The 20968-nt window shown below is 34.5% G+C and overlaps 1 protein-coding gene across 6 annotated transcripts in view; it reads left to right on the top strand.

Annotated features, from left to right (window-relative positions):
- The window catches only part of LOC108691979 (serine/threonine-protein phosphatase 2B catalytic subunit 2-like), a 158942-nt gene that overhangs the window by 118686 nt on the left and 19288 nt on the right, over positions 1-20968 (top strand). For 5 of the 6 annotated variants that reach the window (XR_001931944.1, XM_018200027.1, XM_018200031.1 and 2 more), the window contains exons 6-9: positions 11249-11388; positions 16331-16502; positions 16672-16798; positions 17275-17355. Coding sequence is in view for 5 of the 6 variants with exons in the window: in XM_018200027.1 (XP_018055516.1) it covers positions 11249-11388; positions 16331-16502; positions 16672-16798; positions 17275-17355 (520 nt within the window). In the remaining variant the exon portion in view is untranslated. Of the gene's footprint in view, positions 1-11248; positions 11389-16330; positions 16503-16671; positions 16799-17274; positions 17356-19211; positions 19215-20968 lie in introns of all 6 variants that reach the window. The other variant, XM_018200028.1, reaches the window with a different exon arrangement.

The following is a 20968-nucleotide window of genomic DNA, read 5'->3' as shown; positions in this document are numbered from 1 at the left end:
ATAAAATAGATAGAGAAAATAAAATAATTAAAAAATACAAATTTTCCAGGAATCTAATTTTTTAGTTGAAGAAAGGATAGCATAATAAGTTTGCATAATAAATAATTTATACGAGATTCATTTAAAAAGTACTGATTTTATTTTTTCGGTTTAAGCGTCATAAAAGATAAGATGTGCAGTATTCGATAACCTATATTTACTTACAATGCATTTTTAGAATCCTAATGAAACATTTTTTTTCTTTGTAGCATTATGCTGACAATCGTTTTATCTTAGCGCATATCTCTAGAGAAATTTTCATAAATTTAAAAATACACGAGAAGAAAGTTTTTGTATTTGTGACTATAGTTACATGTTAATGATGGTTGTCACTACTGTAATGTTAATAATAATAACTATAAGTTAATAATAATAACAAATATATAGTTGACACCAAAATTTAAATATAAATTGGTTATTATTGTTATAAAATTGAAATTACTATATATAGTATAATATAATTACTACATTACAGTATAATATTAGGTGTAGTAAAAAGAAATCCATTATTTTTCCATTCAATTTTATGCAAAAATAATGGATTTCTTTTTACTACATCTAATATAATTACTACATATAGTTTATAGTAATTTTCGGTGCCAACTATAGATATATTTGTCGAACACATAATTATTAACTAAAATTAACTAAAATTATATTAATAATAATCATAAGAATCATAATAATTATAATTATAAATACTAAAACACTTTTCGCTCAGTGTACTTTGCTTTACAATTTTTTTCTAATATCATGTATCCAATCCACAGAATTTTCTTCCATATTGTTGTTGTCGGATTATAAAACTGTAAATCATGTCTATAGACATTCGGAACTGCATAATTTTCTCCTATTTGTCGTATGGATGCCAGTAGATAAACATAAAGCTACTCACGCATACATATAGTACGCGCACACGTAGGTCGTGAGATACAAATCGTTCTACAAACTACGTTTCATAAATATTTAAAAACTGATACGGGTAGTTGTTTACTTCCGCGACAGAAAGTATTCATGTTTCTGCTTGCTGCACCGATCGCGACGTAAACGAGCCACGTGACACGCTTCCGTAAAAAGCCGCCGCAATCGAATGTAGGTAGATAGTATATCTAACAATTAATAATCTCCCGAGGCTTAATCCTCAGTCACGTTCATTTCTTGGGGAAAAAACTGCGCGAAAGAGTGGAAAGAAAGAAAAGGCTACCTTGCAACGAACGTCGGCAATTCTCTAATGATCGTTTCCAACTCAGCGGACATTTCTTGAATCCCCAGAATCCCAGGGAAAAAGCGACATCTTTCAGAATCGGGAGAACGTATGTCCAATGATGTAAGATTTTAGAAATATTTCGTTAATAGTATACGGAAAGAACGATTTTGCTGAAATATCTAAAATTTTAGCTAGGCAGATCTGAAAATAATTTTATTGGATTATCAAAATAATATATATAGGATTCTCAAACTTGTTAGAATTTTTTGTAACGTTGCTTATCATTAATAATATAAATTGGCCAGAGAAATAAGGCAAGATATTAAAAATGTGATTTATTTATATTACAATGCTCTAAAACTTTTAGAGTGAATTTCATTGAACGAAATCTCATTCTTAAAAATTGAAAATTGATCCACTCTCAATTTTCGAAACGTTTTTCTCATTCTTTAGAATGAGATTCTATTCCAAAGAATTTAAAAAGTACAAGCATATATTAAGAATATTTTGAATTCACTGAACTTCATGTATAAAGAAATATTGCTTATCACGCTTGAGAGTTTCATATATAATTATTTTAATAGTTTAACAAAATTATTATCTTTTTCTAGAAATTTCAGTAAAATTATTCTTTCTGTGTAAAGTATAACGTAAATGCACAATATCCTTTTATGTCGACGTAAAAAATTATCTGAAGGAGTTTCACCTAAATGAGACACATTGCCTGATTTTTACTTATATCTACTTTCTGTAGATTAATAGCGTAGAGTCCTCAAATAATTTCAAAGCATTTTGAAAAACAAAAACGGTAAAAAAGTAAGCAGAGAGAATTCTCGTCCGTATCTACTTTTCCTGATTACGAGCTATTTCTCGGGGGAGATCGCGCGATAGTTAACCCACTTCTTGCCCGTCTTCGTCTCATGATCGCCCGACTTCTTTTCCGACATGAACAATCGCGGAAAACGAGGCTGTAGATATAGCGAAGAAGGGAAGACGAGGGTGAGAAAGAAAATCGAAGTGAAACCGAAGAAGTCTTTGCTCCTTCCAACATTTACGCGATTAGTCGAATGCTTTCGCCAAAAACTCCTCTGGTTTTCCGAAATCGAAAAACGTTCGGAAGTCGGTAATTGCAAGGACAAATGCTTGCGGACAGCTTTCGTGTTTTTGTTTCCATGGTACGAGAATTTTTAAGAGTTTGAAGCTTCTCTCTCTCTCTCTCTCTCTCATGTTCATTGTTTCAGGATACATTTTTCATTTGTTTGATTGTGTAATGTTTCATTATCGGACAGAGGATATATATTCAGAGTTGCCACAAAATTGAAAATCAGGGAAATCAGGAAAAAAGAGAAATTTTGCAAAATTTTCTAAAATAAAATTCTTGTCTTTAAAGAAGTTTATTATACATATGTATATCACACCTACGCAATTTTGAAATGCTACTAATTTATATTAAAAATGCAAACAGTGTCAATTAATAATAATTTACATTGCTGTGTTAAATTGATTTTTCAACAAAATATTTAATGGTTTTCAAATCAGGAAGAAAAAATACATAAAATTTCAAAATATTATTGAAAGTTATGAAATTTTGGGAAAATCGTGAAAGGAAATGAGAGAGAAGTTATGGAATTTTAGAATGAGGAATTTGACAACTCCGATATTAATGGCTGCGTTTAGTAGAGAAAGCAGCTTTGCAACTATTGTAAAATTCTTTAATACGATTAGTCTTTGTCTTTGGTTCCTTATGAATCTAAATGTATAAACCAATCATATTGAAGAATTTTATAGCAGTTGCAAAGCTGCTTTCTTTGTTGTCTGAACATAATCCCCTTCGTATAAACAGCATAATGTAATGAATATGATTTTTTTTTATCGACTCTTTATTTCCTTTTTTATTTTCATTATAATCCGTATTATAGAACATGTTAATTTATAAGATCTTGTTTGGTTACTCCCGACACATAAAGAGATATACAGAGCACCATGCAGTATGCAATAGATACTTTCCCTTCCTCTCACTCTTCTCCGTTATACATTATTCCCTGTGTCTCGACGTATAAAGACATGTTTTGCGAGCATCGGCATATGAATACCAAATGATGTCGCAGAACAACACGGGCGGCTTCTCGTAATTCCTTTCCCGTCGTATCTATACGCCATGACGGTCGCAAAAACCGGAGCCGCTAAGCCCTCGGTGTTTGGCTGGCGGAACTGGATCTATCTCGCAGTGGTGGGATCAACGTCTGGACGGGCGAAGTTTTATGTAATCCGCTGTAAGGCGATCGCGTCCGGGATCGGACTTGTTGGCGAACTTGCCGTTTTAATTATGCATCGTTAAGGTATTTACTGTCGTGTCTGCCATCGCGCAAATTGTGTCACCTGGTTATCTCCGCTTTCGTCGTTTTATGTCGCAGCTGTGAATTATAAATCGCAAACATGGAATTTGCAGAGGACACTTCGAGCGCTAAGTGACTAAAGTGACAAAATTGTCGGCGAAAACGTATCTTAATAAATAATTCTGGAATATTTTTTAACCCCTTTATTTTACTGGAGTAAAGTTTTGATTTACTATTCATTAAATGGATCGTCATTATGTGTTTTTGTACCAAAATCATGCACAAAACGTTTTAGCTCGCAATACCTTGTCGGCTGTCAATTGAATCAGACGAATTGCACGCGCAGCGGGCGTGCGAATTAAATGACAAAATAGATCGATGTTCGACGCACATTCCTTTCACTCTTAAACGACGATCGAATGGTTTTCTCATTCGCGAACACCCGCAATTGTTCTCCGCGAGAAAAGCTAGGACTTTATCAGAAAACGTTGAACTCGCGGTGATCGCTAATTATTTCCATTAATTAATATAACAACTGCGCGTGCCAACTTCATTAACTCCATTCGCAGTTCGGCCTCCTGAATGAATGGACCGCATTAATGCATTATTCGCTCTTTTCTATTCCCACCTATCTTTCTCTTCCTATTTTCTTTTCTTTTATTTCTCACGACCATCATCTTTGTGCGCCGAAACTTCGCACAATGGCGACAATTGTCCGTTTCTTTACCGCGAGAGTTTTTCTTCGGTGGCGCAATTCATTTAAAATTCTCAATGAGCGCGTCTTCTGCCATCAACGCCAGAATATCCCGTGTATATGTAACTAACGAGCCAAACTCGGGGAAACTTTCGGAGCTCCTGAGATACGGCGATTATGTCCAAAGTACTCTGGCTATCGCTCTAAGAGAGACTTGACAAGATATACGCGTATACAATTACGCGTAATCGCATCGTGGTGATCCAGTATCGTAGTGTTCCTAGATTACAAACTTTGGACAACGGAGAGTAGATACCTTTGAAAATGTAAACGATTTTGGAATATTATTGAAAGTTAAGGAAGATAATGAAATTTTGTTTGGAAGAAAAGAAAGAAAATCAGGAGAAAGTTTATGAAATTTTAGGAATTTATTTAATCTATCAGAAACTGAACAACCCTGTCCAGTTTCTGGTAAATTGAAATCTGTTATTCTTTGTCCCTTATTCCTTTCATTATATGAGCCTTAATTCAGCGATTATCGCGTATGCTGGATTGAAAATTATGGAGCGAAGTTTGTGTTCCTTAACTTAGCCGCCCTGAATCGTTCTCAAAATGAACATCCTTTCGCGATCTTTCGCGAGGGAAAAGTCTGTTTTCGTCGGAAGAGAGACTCAGACTCATTAGAAGATTCTAGCTAATTAGAACATATTCAAAGCGGAACTTGTATGATTACAACAGCTTTACCGTCTATATCGCTATAGACTTTTCTTATATAGACTTTTGTCGCTCTTGCGATTCTCTACTTTATTTTAAAATGCATTTAATCTGGAGATTTGAGTCCGACAATTGAAAACGATTTGTCTACGATTTTATCTAATTCTTCTGCCAAGAAAAAATAAATTGCAACTATTTACCGAAAAATATCTTTTATGAAGAAACGCGTTAGCAATAGAATTAACGACATCGAACAGAATTTTTATAGGTACAAAGGTAGAAGTACTTTATTTTAAGATGCTTTTAATCTGAGGACTTAAGTCCGACGATTAAAAACGATTTGTCTACGGTTTCCTTTCTAATTCTTTTTCCGAGAAAAGATAAATTGCGAATATTTACTGAAAAATATCTTTTGACGATAAGAAATACAGTTAATAGTGGAATTAACGACTTCGGATAGAAACTTTTATATAGAGGCAAAAGGCCGCAGGCCGTTTTTTGCAGCTTTTACGTTCGAGCTTCCATACATTCGAGCTCTCCCGTCTGCTATATTTCATACGTGCTCTCTTTCTCTCTGAACCGACAACAGCCAGCAAAACGAGACGAGCTCCCGCTGGACGCGTTTATCTTTGATCTATTCGACATGTTTTTTCAGAGATTATTATAAATCGCAGATTACGCGGGTAGTGCGGATAAAGGGGCAAACACGAATTAAACACGCGTCATAGCGAAAGAGGGGAGGGAGGGGAGAAGAGCGTGGGTGGAAGGGGTCGCACGATTGAAAGGGATCTCCACGTGGAAACCGCGTAAAGGATACCGTTGAGATACACTCTGTGTGATATACGACACAAAGCGAAACTGTCCGAGGTATCGATCGGCATCGGCGCGAGCATCGCGGCGGCATCGCGGCGCTAGAGAGAATCACACGATCCGGCGCATTTACAGAGCGTTTCTCCGAACAATGGTGGAGGGGGGGAGGGGACGAAAAACAAGGGGCGGGGGAGAGAAAGGCGAAGAGCGATTTTTCCGTCCGTAATCCACAGACGATGCATAATATCTCTCAGGGGCAAAGGAAACATTCCATTAAGGAAATGAGCCGGGCGTCACGTTAAATTACGTTTGTTTCGTGCCGCGGAACGACGCCTTTTTCATCCCTGAATCCACACTCTTCCACTCATCTCCTCTGTCTTTCTCTGTTCTTTCTCTCCATCGTTGCTTCCATTCCTCTTCCGTTCTTCTCCGCGAGTGCGCCATTGCGGCGACTGCAATTTGACCCGGGAGCCTCGTATTTTCAATTAATGTTTCCTTCAAACGAACTAGTGTGATCAACGGAATGTTCCACATTTCAACAGAATAAAGAATAATTCGTCGTTTGCTGATAGTATATATATTGAAAAAAATTAAGTAATTGCGACAAATGATGATGATTTATATATAAACAATCAGAAAATTCCGTATTTCGTTACAGCGATATTTGTCGGGTTATACGTTTCGAAAGATATTGTTGAAAATCTGATTCCATATTATATGAAATATCTATATCTAAATATAATGGAGCATTTCAAATTCAATTTAGAGACACGCTGCAATCAGATCTCGCTATATCGCCATTTCAAGCTACATACCTTTACCTTTTATATAGTTACGAAATTTAAGGTTATATAATAATGTAAAAGACGACAAGGCTGCATGAGAGCACTATTATGTATCATTATAATAGATGCTGCAAACATGATAGGAGACATAAGGCATGCTCGCTTCACTTAATGTAGCTAGCTGCTGTCATTATCGTGCACTAACTGCTCATTATATCGTAATAAGCGCCCAATACACCCGCGTGTGTTGTATGTATTCACGCGGAAACGGGTCGCGAACTAATGCGAACCCATTCGACATAATTACGCTACCTGTTACGTGGAAAGCGTAAGCTCGTAGCCGACATCACATTGTACTTCGATTCGACTAATCGTGGAAGATGAATCCGGCGTCGATAGTACCGCGGAGACTTACGTTTAGCAGATAATTTCGAAGGTTCCATTAAATTTTATCAATTTTTTAAAGCTATAGATAGTGGAAGATAATTTTTTTTACAGCCGTTTCTCGCTTTTTTAAGGAAAATCGATTGATATTTCCAATATCGTTTTTAATTTTCTATCTTTGTGTTATTAATTCGCCGGCTGCAATCATATTTTCATTCTCTATCTGCGTCCGGATCTTTTTTGTCTAATCCAAGTTTTTTTTTACTATTATAGACTCAAAAAATATGGGAGGTTGAGAATTACTTTTCAATATCTCTACATTGGGAAAAAATGTACTAAATTTTAATAAATATTTATTTGAATAGTATCAATTTAATTTAACATTTATTTACAGTAAACATTCGCGAAATAAAAAAATGATAGTTAAATTAATGATTTTTATAGCAAGTAAATATATGTTTATATTTAGTAAATATTCAGCTAGTATTATCAAATATTTGTTAAAATTTAATTTTTCCCTCAGTGTATTACAAGATATTTATAAGATATTTTAGAAAAGAAAACAGATTCTGTTCTCCTTTATTTACAAGAAATTCGAGAGTGAAATTTTGCTTGTGTCAACAAAGCCCTAAAAATGCAGATGATGAGTTAATCAATAACATAGCCAAATTAAAAATTAATTTTTTTATCTATCATTTTTTTTATCTATGTATTTGATGATGAATTTGAGAATAAGTATTAATATATAATAATACTATTTTTATCATTTAGCTCGATTACGATTAAATATTTTACACTATACAAGAAACATTTAACGTTATTTTGATTAAATATTTGGTGAATGCACCGCTTGAAACTGGTTTTAATCATTGCATTTTAAATTATTCTACGACTATGTCGTTTGCAGGACCATACAAAATTATTTCATGTGAATGGAAATACGCACGTAGAATTTAAAAAAAATTTTTAATAAAATTTATAAACTTAGCGATCGAATCGTAATGATATTGTGAAACAAACTGAGAATCGATATCATTCTAGGAAAAATAAAACTGAAGCTTCATACTTTACATATGGAAAATTTCAACGGAATGCCATTGCAAAAAAAAAAACAAAATTTAACCCGCGAATGTTATTGCATATTAAATGATATGCTATTGACATGTAAATTTCACGTATAAGATCATTTTTAATGTATTGGGTTGTGCCGACTAATTTATATAATTTAATAAATGTATACTAAAATTTAAATTTTCTGCATTTCAATTTTCCTTCAACATCGGCACGAACTTTCCAGACAACCCAATAACACAAATTTCTCATACACTTCACACTTTTAATGATTTAATATTTATATAAATATTAATTCTAAATATAAATACAATAATTTATTTATTAACTTAAAAAGAAAGAATTATAAAATCTAATCTTAAAATAATATGAAGTAGATATGTAGTTTAATTGTGTGTGTGTGTATGTGTGTGTGTGTGTGTCTTCTCATACACTTAAATAAAATATATGATAACACAAAACACTGCTTAAAAATTAAAGCACGCTTTCTGTTATAATACCGACCATTAGGGAATCCAAACTGACAGAACGGACAGAATTTAAAAAAATAGAATTTTTTGTCTCCACTTGTCCTTTTTTGACATGGCAGATCAGACTTCGTAATGATTAAAAACATAGTTTAGCGACCTTACTTACATCTACATAAAATTTACGTATCAATAATATTCTAGAATTAAATAACATAAACCGAATCTCGCAATGTTGATTCTCAATATTTTATTTACGTTGATTACATCCTAAGAAAAACAGTGAAAGAGAAAGAGAGGGGAGTGTGTTTGTAATGACGAGACGTTCCGCGTAGCGCGAAATACCTATCTAACTCTTCTCTCGAAGTCATTCATATTCATGGAAGTCATTAAACGCGATTTCCAAAGGTAGCCTAGTTGATGAGTACGAGATCGCACTGGCGGACTTTTCTCAGTGAGATTAGATCAACGGAACAAATATTTGAGAGATCTCGTTGCGGCGAGACTCTGTCTTTGCATCCTCTCTCTTCATCCTCCGTGCTCTTCGATATCCACTCCGTATGAAATCCTGCTCGTCCGTAAAACGAAACTTCGCCATCTAAGTTTTCGAGTCTTAACATCGATTCGAGGGGAATCGACTCTCGGTGCGGTCCGAGAATAAATCGCGCCACGTTTATAAATGCTTCATGACTTTCGGAGTTTCGTCGTCTGTTCAGTGTCTGTCAAATAAATAATTCCTCTGCGGGATTGGGATCTGTGAAATTTGCACATTTTATATTAATATAAAAAAATAATTACAATCCATTAGTACTTTTCATTGTTCTACAGTTGTACATAAAAATAATTATACCAAAAATCAAAAATGAAAGTATATAATCCGTATTAGACTACCGACTCTGTAAGCCGACCCGATTGCTAACCAATAATGAACCAAGTACAATAAGACTGATTCAATGTGATTGATCCATTATTGGTCGGCAGTCAGAGTTAGCAGTTAGGTCGATTTGCAGAGTCGGTAGTCTGATACGGGCTTATGTTAACTTTGCGAATCTGGCACATCCTTCTCTAAAGTAGAAAAAAACATTATCACTTTATAAATATTATCACTTTTCCAATTTGAAAACGAAATTCCAACAATTATTAATTTTTTATACACTTTGAATATTAAATACAGCATTTGGAGATAAAATGTCGTACTGATTATTTATCGCATTTCTAGCGACATTATTCTATTTCTTTGTTTTCTGTCGTCTAAGAGGAAAGTTGATGAACTTTGGAAGATACGTGACAAGAAAACGAGGAAAGAAAAAAGTAAACAATAGAAAAAAACAACACATTGTATTATAGATTAGCTTTAAAAATCGAAAATGAAATGAAAAGGATAATTGATTATGTTAAGAAATTTTTTTGCCGATATTACTTGATTACTCAATAATCTTCTATCAAATTGAAAAATTTTTCAAGAAACTTTTTCTAAGAAACTGAATTTTTGAGTTACGTCACTTTTGAACTGAGAGATATATGTAACGTGATGTCAAATAAATGTCGAGTAAGATCAGTGCGATAGCATCTGTCCGTTGCCATTCTAACATCGAATATTGGATTTCAGTACTTACCGATTTAGTGGCAATAGACATTTGGAAATCCGCGGTGAGCACATTGTTGTCAAGCTCGGTAGCCTAATTAATGCAATCTGCAGACGATCCGGCTTACGTTTACCTTGTTTGGCGCTGTCGAGATACGTAAACTCGCAGCAGAGTTACCGCCCTTGAGACTTTGTGGCGTTCGATACACGTTTCGACGCTGTCAAATCGCTGTCAAATTATAATTCAATTCCAAGTTCAGATTATCGGTTATTCCTCTCTCTTTTAGACACCAAGATATCTTGTAATCGAGGAGTTATCAAAGTGGCAATGTAAATCCGCTGTGACAGTGATTCCGCAAAATCAAAATTAAATGTTAAGGAGATTCTAAAGCAAATGCCAAACTTTAACAATGTAAAACAAATTTTAATTTCTCTTTCAAACTAAAAATATCGATAATAGTGATTTTTAATTCTCTTTCTTACATTATCATTTTATCTTATTCAAACTGTTCTTATCTAATATACTGCATGTAGCGCTACATCTTGCAAGATCCAGCATCAATATTGCTCTATTTACTTATAAAACATAATTCTTTTTTTCTAAACTTAATCTTAATTCCATTATGACAGTATCCGCGTACGATATTATATATATCTCTATGGCGAAATCACTTTATCTTGTATCACTCTATCATGTATAAATTATATAGAATCTTTATATTAAGCAGATATTGTCGTCGAAAGACAAGTCGATATTTGCAATAGCTATTTTTGTCCGTATTTTAATTTTTATGTAGAAGAATTTAGCAATTCTATAAAGATGATTCGAAGCTGTTTTAGAATTACGAAATGTCAATAATTTGTTTTACTTTAAGATCTCACTAAAAATGACATACTGATGCGATCGATGTAAATGAAGCCGTCATGATTAACCAGGACCAATCAGCACTACATAAATTTTGCGTGTAACGTATAATGGCCAACTAAACCTCCGAATAGAATACGATCCAAACTGACTGACCAACCCATTGTGAATTCGGTAAAGCCGACAATGGCCCATACAATTACGCTGAAAATTACGCTGCGTTTGCGTCAGTCGATGTGCTATCAGTTAATTCCTTGAACTAATTCGATCAATGTTGACTTGTTGTTCCAGCTGGACAGGTTCAAAGAGCCGCCGGCGTTCGGGCCAATGTGTGATCTCCTCTGGTCGGATCCTCTCGAGGATTTCGGCAACGAGAAGAACGCGGAGCACTTTTCTCACAATAGTGTCAGGGGTTGTTCATACTTTTACAGGTGAGTGTCCGTTTCAACCTGTTTTTAAATTCTTTTAACTTGTTAAATTACTGGTAACATACGTAATAAAATTCTAACGACTAAGAAAATTTGGACGTACATAATTGGATTTTTCTAACTTATTTCAATATTATATATACAGTTTTAATTATATTCTATGAATGGATATTTTTTTAATTTTTCTGAAGTGGAGAAAACCACTGTAGATTAAATATCATACAATAAAAAACGGTTTTGCTAAGGTACCTAAAAATTTGGCTAAATATAGATTTGAAAATAGTTTTATTAAATCATCAAAATAATTATATAAAATTCTTAAACGTCAATGCTGCAAAAAGATTCAATATTCCAACGATCAACTTGAACGTCCTATATATCCAATCTCGAATTAAAACTTTATTAATAAAATCTATTCTAAGCTAACTGAAACAATATGATAAATGACTGATCATATTATGATATCTTTTTTGTCTCTGAACTCTTTTCAGAAAACTTATTTTCAGAAGACTACTCCTATAAAATATGTAATTAATGTTTAAATTAAGTCGAACAATTGACAAAAGAAATTTAAAAAACATGTATACAACAGCTTTTTCTTTTCAAAAGTATTTTATTTATCAGTTATAACAAACAAAATTATCTGGGTTGAAATAACGATATTTCATTAAGCCATACTGCCAATAAAAAAAAAGTATTTAAAAAGGATCCAATAAAATTGGAAATATCAGAAAATGCAATTACAATACTTTTCGTCGCGGTCGTCGATATATCGAAGGGACACGTCGATATCACAGTGTGTTAACGTAATAATAAAGGACATATTAGCGGAGAAAAAAAAACGAGGTCAACACCTCATCACTACTCGGTAGTAGTTGGAGTTCTTTTTACCGTAGAAATACGATATGCTTGTGCGATACATCTCGCGGCTGTCGCCGGCCGGTTCTCGTTTTTCCTTTCTAGCCAATCCGTTAACTCCCTCTAACGGGTAATTATCTCGCCGTCTGTTTGCGAGCAGTACAGCCGGAAACGCGTTGGCCACATCCCTCGCACGATCACACAGCGTGAAACGAGGTAACTTTGGCTCCTCCGACCCTTCTGTATCTGAGAGATTTTCCTTCTCCACCAAATCTTCCTACAAACGTCACGTTCAGTCCCTCGTCGCGTCGCTCTTTGTCAGCGTTCGCGGACACACTCATGGTTTGCCCCGTGCGAGGATTAATAACGACTGTGTTATACGACGATGTCAGCAAACCGCAGACATGACAGCTCCTCTCGCGGATCTGCTAATTATACAAACGGCCACGCTAATGAGAACTGAGATTCGTTAAGTGTCAGCTGTTTCACGTACTCGTTGTTACGTATTCGTTCATCGTTTACGTTGACGAAGTAAATTGTAATAGATTAAATTTTGGAAAAACGCGTTTTATATTTCTCCACGAACTTATGCGATCTTCAGTAACAAATTAGTATTAAATATCTTTCTTATTCCTGATTGTTGCCAAAAGTTGGCGCAACAAAAAGAGTAATGAAAAATATGCGTTTCACTCGATTCGATCATTAATTGTTATCTTATTTATTGGTAACTGCAACACAATCTGATATCAATTTCTACACACAAGTTTTTTTTATTAACCAAACTTAGAAGCTTTAAAATAGTTTGTAACGCACAGTGAAAAAAGTTTCTAATTGAAAATGATCAAATCAGAAGATTTCAGCCATATCTCAATCAGAATTCTTATTATTTAAATAGAATTATAATAGAGTCAATTAGAAAATTCTGATTTGTTCATTCCAATTGATGCAATCAATTTCTTTTTCCAAAAAATGTACAATTATCATTAATTCTTTTGTTTAAAAAAAAATAGAAAAATGATATTTTATCTGTACATTCTTTCATTGGCTGTTTAATGAGTTAAGAAATAAAATGATTATACTAATTATATGCATTGAATGAAAGCATTTAGGAAATTTTAATGACTCACAGTTGTAAGACATTTCGGAGTAACAAGTAATACAAAATAAGTTAATTTAAGCCTCCTTGTACAATCTTAAAAATCGAGATTTCAGATGGAGAAGAAATTAATATATTGCATTCGATCATTGATGAATGCAATTAATAAATTCTTTGCAGCATTTTTTAATAAATAATAAATTCTCTAGATCTCAAAGCGATTTCTGGCATCGTGGAAAAGGCTTTGAAAAATAAGGTTGTCGTAAATGTACACGTCGAGAGATACCGCCAAATTATTGTTCCTCTATCACATTTTTAATATTACAAAAAATTCTGTTAAGTTGTTTTAACTGTTGTAGTTTTATACTTGACATGGCGCTTCCTGACAGCTTTTTCAAAATATGAATTAATTATAACGGAATTAATTATAGTGTAAATAACAGAGTATTTTATTACAAAATTTAAAAGTCTTTAAATCACTACATACAGTGTACTACACATATATATATATATATAATAAGAATAAATCAAAATATCTGTTTTTTTCTATTATACTTTTTATTAATATTTACTAATAATTTGTCAGTTATATTAGTTTATAATTAATATTATTTTAAACTTTAATTATTAAGTCTTTAATTTTTAATTTAAATTTTTTAATATTATGTTTTTACTGACTTGTTTTTATTTTAACTTTTATTTTCTATATTTCTCTATAATTTAATGTTAACGCGACACGTCAAAGAATCATGCATGGAAAGAATGCTTTTGCTGAAGTATCTAAAAAATAACTTTATTTGATCATTAAAATAATTATGTAGGAAACTCAAGCAAGACAAACGATGCTGCAAATAATTTTGACATTTTAATAGTCAGTTTGAGCGTTCTACATAATTATTTTGAAAGATCAACAAAATTATTTTCAGATCTGCATCTAGTTAATTTTTTTAGATATTTTATATCTAAAATAGCCAACCGTGTACGTGTCGGGTATTTCTCGAGTAACAATGGCAGGAATGTTAGAAAGCTGATTTATTGAGGTGATTTTCATAATCAAGTTGTTCATTGATATATACGTGAATGTGGTACAGGCAATCGTGATCACGATAAAATAATAGTGGCCGTTATGAAGACATTTTAGATAGCACCAGTCCGTTAATCCCTTATTTTCGATTCTCGCATTATCGTGTCTCGTTCCTGGATAGATAAGTGCATTAAGTTTCACGCGAACATAAATCACATCTCGCGTCTCGAGCAGTATGCAAGTAGTCCGGCTGTAATCACCAACGGTCGTTCGACTACACCGCGATTCGTACCACTCACCCTTCCTCCCTTCAACGTCTGACTCGTAATGAAGCTGCTGATTACTCCCTGCCATCCTTTAATGATTCGAAGTGGCTGTACATTGTTACAACGAGAAAACGGAACACATCTTGTGCATTGCAATATAACGTCCTGTCGTTAAATAAATCATCTTATCGTCGCACTCAGGATGTGTGCGAATTATCGAAGATACAACGACCTAGAGATCGATACTGGGCCACATTGGCGAGCGGCACGGTTTTCGAGAGATTTCACCTCGTCATTAATCTCTGTCGGCGCTATGAACGGGTCTTAATGGCCGTTAACGACCATGCCGCGACGTGGCGCAAACATTTCTCACGATTCTTGGCCGAGTCAATTATGTCATTGCGAAAAGGGTCGTCCTGTTGACGTTTTCGGCGGCATAATTTGTTTATGTGAATCCGAAAGTCGGTACGCCAATAATGTCCGTCATCCATTGTACGATTGGCAGGAATGGATGGACATTAAAAGCTACATCGCATAAAAGACTCGAATACCTCTAACTTGCAGCGAACGTAGCAGTCTGATGCCGAAGCTTCGAGTAATCTCAGAAATTAACTCGACTACAATATTTAGAACACTCCAATTTTGTAAATTCACAGAATTGCATACAAAAAGTTGTACGAGTCGTTTTCGACAAGTTAAGATTGATCATTTGGCGCCTGTGCAATTGTTTCCAATGCATGTGCCAAAAGCGCGTTACGACGTTAATCTAGGTCACGATTTTAAGATACACGAATTTCCCGACATGAATATTCGCGCGTCAGTGGCTGCCTCACGAACGCTTATGAAACTTATACGCTTCAAAGGAGAATATTAAGTTTTCGCTGTTTTCGGCTAAAATGAAAAAGTTCCATAGTGTACAAATTATATATCATACTAAAGAGCTACTTAAACTAGGATATTTTTATACTCCAAAGGCGAAAAATGTCGAAAGTTCATTGTTTTAGATATCAAAGGAACAATGGAATCAAAAACCTCTTGAGTTAAATAACATTTTGTTATTTTTAACTCTATTGTTTTAGTCCAATTATTAGGAACATAGGTAGGTGACTTATAGAAATTATTAAAAATAACTCGGACTTTCTGTCGCATCATCAATTGCTTAAGAATTGCCAAGTTATTTAAGTAATAATACAATTCTTGTTGCTTAATTCCCGGGATGTCTTGATGTCCCACTCAACAACTTTTTATTAGTAAATGTAATAGAGTTAAATTTATTATTTTTTGTCACGATTTCTCTCATATTTCCTGATGTTTCCCCGAAGATAAACGATAAACTCAATTTCGCTTAAATAATATGTTAATTATTGAACTATTAATTATAATTAATATGCTACACATACAATTTGCACATTATAGAACTTCTTCAGATGAAAAACTTAATGTCTTCCTTTTATTACGGAATTTATTAAGAAAGTTTTTTTAAATGTTAAAAATTTTGGCGTTCTATTAAAATGTTTAAAGGCCGAGTCATTTACGCTACCACGGCAATTTCCATGTTATTCATTAGTGCTAAATAGATTTAATAATATAAGCAAATTAACGTGCCCGCTCGTACGCTCGGATAATTCTCTTAACAGTAATTATCGACAATCAAGCTCTCTCCCAATCTTTAAGCGATCGATCGATAATGTCTGCTTGCAGTTACGCGGCGTGTTGCGACTTTCTGCAAAACAACAATTTGCTCAGCATCATAAGGGCGCATGAGGCTCAAGACGCCGGATATCGCATGTATCGAAAGTCTCAGACGACGGGCTTCCCGTCGCTCATCACCATCTTTAGCGCGCCCAACTATCTCGACGTGTACAACAACAAGGTAAAAGCCAATAGCGCACGAATCGCATCGCGCCAGTCGCAATGATCGTAAACTTCGACATTAATTTAATGTCACACATTTATGATCAGTGCGGGGTGCGTCGTTGTTCGTTTTATGACCTGTAGACCGCTGGTCTGCAATCGTAAAGATGTGCTCGTTGTGCTCGCAGGCAGCGGTTTTAAAGTACGAGAACAACGTGATGAATATCAGGCAGTTCAATTGCTCGCCACACCCATACTGGTTGCCCAATTTCATGGATGTTTTCACATGGTCCCTACCGTTTGTCGGTGAGAAAGGTAAGACCAACAAAACGAGCTTTGCTGTTAAAAATTATTTTATACTGTTAAAAAAAAAGTAATTATATAAAAATTATATTAAATTATATGTCTAAAAGTTACATAATTTTATACTGGAAATGTATAAAATTGTTCATTTTTATAAAAATTAAACTTTTAATTCTAGTTATATAAATATCTTTATATTAGACACAAAAATAACAGTACATTTTATAGTTTTTATGTATAAACTTTTGTAATGTATATTTCCACATTTTATATCTTGCTTAGTAAAGAGTTCTCTAATGTTCATAAATCAATTTATATATTTAGAAGAAAAAATATGAAAAAAATATTTATGTAATAATTTAGATGGAAAAGAGATACATATATATCTTGATTTTTTTAAATGAAGTATTTCGAGATAATTTGTTTAGTCGATTGCAAGATGTGTTTTACTTGGAATTTAATGGATAATTTTTTATTTTATCTTTCAGTCACAGAAATGTTGGTGAACGTGCTGAACATTTGCTCGGACGACGAGCTGATGAGCGACGGTGATGACGCGCTCGAGGAAGGTAATGTCTATCACTTAGCTCTTATTTCTCACCTTAATCCGTATACACACTATTACTTTGCAGATGTTTCGAACAAGATCGGCTCTCAGACTGGTCGCTCTTATATCGTGATCAGAGTCTCTCTTCTTTTATCCTTTTTACTTCGGGGTTATTCTTGAGTTTTACGGTGTCCGAGTTTTACTTATCTACTACAAAATCGTGCAAAGAATCACGAAACGAGAATTATCGCGTTTATTAAATACGCGACAGAAACACTCGTTCTCATCTCAATCATCTCGCAGAAATCAGAAAAACGTTTATTTATTTAGAAATCTGCGATTATGCAATCGCATGAAAATAATCGTGCACTCTAAAAGTCAGTGTGGATTTAACATAGCGTGATCTCTAGAAAACAACAATGTAAAATCAATTAATTTATTAATCATTTTTACTGATATATAATCAAAGTTGATATATAATCAAAGTTGAATACTTATTTATATAATTCTAATCGTGTTACATTAACATTTATGTAGATTTAAAACCTACGGTATTAAATACATCTACATGTTGGTGTTAATACAATATTAACACGATAAGAACTAATAAGAAAAATTGTTTATTCGGATTCAAAGCGGATTTTAGTACTTAAATATTTCTATATGTGAATTTATATATCTGATTCTGTAAATCGCTCGTTGAAATCTTTTTTGATCTTGAAATTATGAGTAGAATTATGAGTAGAATCAGAATAAATAATCAAATAAATAATACCTATTAAATTGACAATTAATTTAATAATTTTTATGTTAATAAGCATATTCTTATAAAAATATTATATAATCTGATAATGAAAATCAGTCTTTGAATTCATTGCAAAAAATTATTGTATATAGACACCGTATGGTGTTAAATCCAAATCGATATTTTTAGAGTGTGAAGAAGATGTGTTTTTTCCTTCGATCAGGTTCTCGATTAAATCTCATCTTCGGTTCATTTCATTTCGAGCACTCAGATAGCCGCGACGATTTCAATCTTATCCGTCACTTCGAGGACAGCCGGACGAACGAATGCACGATAAGACGAGCCAGAGAGATGTCGTTAATATCTGGAATCTCTTACAAGCTCCGACACGATCTAAGAGAGGCCACGTCATCTTCGTGCACGGGGAGAATGCGTGGATTCATCCCTCATGTCCTGCTGAACCGATAGAAAAGAGTTGGACACAATTTAACGATGAAAAATGAATCGGGATTCCCCTGCCCCTCCCTCGTTCTATGAATCGTCGCATTCTCCGCCAAAAAGGAAGATCGATCATGCACGTGCGCCCGGATTGGATAACGGTGAGCGCGAATTTTGCGAAGAATTGCTCGACTGTTCATTTTCATCGCATCGATGAAAGTTGAAACATGCCGTTAATTTTTCGTTCAATCGCTTTTAATTTAACGCGATTTTGAACGAAAGCGGCGAAGCTTCAGCGTGTTTTTTTTTTTTTTTTTTTTTTTTTTTAGTTCGCCTAGCAAATTTCACGCGCACGATCGATCCGCCAATTAACTTCTATCGTCAATTTTTTCGATCGTTCGATTTCGACGGCGAATTCTACGTATTCTAAATATTCTTATGGATATCCCTACGATTCACATGATTAAATTGTTTACGGACCTCTCTTAAATAAAATTCATCTTCTCAAGCGAAAGTTAAAAAAAAAAAGATTGGCGCGCAGTTTCCCGAATATTCATCGAAAGAATAATTTGTTGATTTGAAAAAAAAATATATGTCTCTATCATCTCATCTCCCCCACGATCTCACTCTTGTAACTTCCAGAGACAAATCTTGAATTCTCTTTCTGTTTGCATTTTCACTCGCTGCACGGACAGATGGTAAGAAACGCCGCTCGATTCTTCTAGACGTCACACGATTAAGAGCTTCATTGATTATCATTAATTTTTTAGCTATTTTCATAGTAGTTTCTCGATGTCGAGTTTCTCTTTCTCTCTGTTTCTCTATCTATCTCTCTTTCTCTTCCTCCGTATTTTTCTTTCTTTATTATCGTTTTCTCTTTTTTTTCCTCTTTATCCGTAATGTCGTGTTCATCGGAAGGAGAAGAACGTATGTACGTTCGCGTCTATCTCTTTCTTCTCTCTTTTCTTCTTTATCTTCCGTTCTGTATGATATCCATGCGCGTAATATATATGTGTGTGTACATATATATAATATATATATATACATATTTACTATTTTTCTATATATATTTTTTCTCTTTATCTTTGACCATCTGTTTCACGGTATTCACAATTTCTTGCATCGAGGTACGAGATTCTTTTTCTTTTCTTTTTTTCTTTCTCTCTCTCTCTCTCTCTCTCTTTCTCTCTCTCCGTATCTGCTCCATATCTGCTCTTCTTGGCATTTTTATTTTCACTTCCCGATTATGTATAAACATGTATGTGTGTAATATTCAACGTGTCTCGACGGCACATATAGCCTGGATTTTTACATCTTCAACGGTAGACTTTGATTTTCTGCATCATTATACTCATAGCATCTTCACCCTGTCTCCATACGTTTGTTCAAGATGGCACGATCCTTTTGCTTGTTTCTCAAAGCACGTATGTAAGTATTTCGCGAGGGTCTTGAGCTTTACGAGTTCAAAATACTTTTTCAGCTCGAAGCTTAATCGGGCTGAAAAATTCATCATTTTGCCATCTTGCGCATCGCGCGTTAATTTAATTCACGCATGTATCGCAGCGATCGGGTAAAATAACGCTATAAAATCGTCATTCCACCTCGTCTTAATTATTTTTCAAAGTTACTCGGGATCTCCAGATCGATATATTTTATTTGTCATTTCGTTTTGCTCCGATCGACTCTACCACTCTGTCCGAGTTCCATAGTCAGTTTCAATTTCACGTGTGTCAATTTCATGTCCATCCCACCCCCGCTGGCCTATTCTGTTACTTTCTTTTTCTTTCTCGTATATTTCACACATGTGTATGTATAATCACTCTGCCCCTACGTACGGAAAACTAAAAGAAAAAATTAAAATCTTTTCCGGCGGATGGAGCCTTGCAACCTGTAATAATCGTGAACTTTTTTTTTCTTCGTCGGGATTTGAATTTTTGTGGCGTTTTGAATAAATCATCGTCGTCGAGTCCTCAAAATTAAAGACGTATATATTTTTTTACAACGTCCAAGATATCGATCTTTGTCGGCTAGCTATCGTCGATTAATTTTACATTCGTCCACGTGTGCCCGAGAAGGAGACACCCGGTTAATTCATTCCCGCAATTCGCGGCACGTCGGAAGGTCAAATCGATACGCCATCCGGTGTCAGCACGAACAGCACGGTCACCAGGTCTAACAAGTATCCATCCACCGGGCCCGAGTCCAAAAGCTCCGAAAGAAAGTCGAGCAGCCCCCTCACCGCTCCCACTGAAGCCGTCTCGCAGAGAACGCATTCGCGAGACCGTTTTTCCCGGCTTGTTGCGGTTAGGTCGCTCTGATCGAAAAGAAAAAAAAAAGAGTTCAAAGAGTGTTTCGATCAATAAAGATACCCTCGGCCCCTCCTGCATTCCTCCGCTCCTTCCCGCCCCCTCTGGGTTTCGCCTCCTTTAATTATCGCGAGAGATATACGCGC

Source organism: Atta colombica, unplaced genomic scaffold (assembly GCF_001594045.1).
Source record: "Atta colombica isolate Treedump-2 unplaced genomic scaffold, Acol1.0 scaffold55, whole genome shotgun sequence".
NCBI classification, from domain to species: domain Eukaryota; kingdom Metazoa; phylum Arthropoda; class Insecta; order Hymenoptera; family Formicidae; genus Atta; species Atta colombica.
The sequence above is the reverse complement of the archived record's forward strand: the minus strand, read 5'-3'. Positions and strand labels throughout refer to the sequence as shown.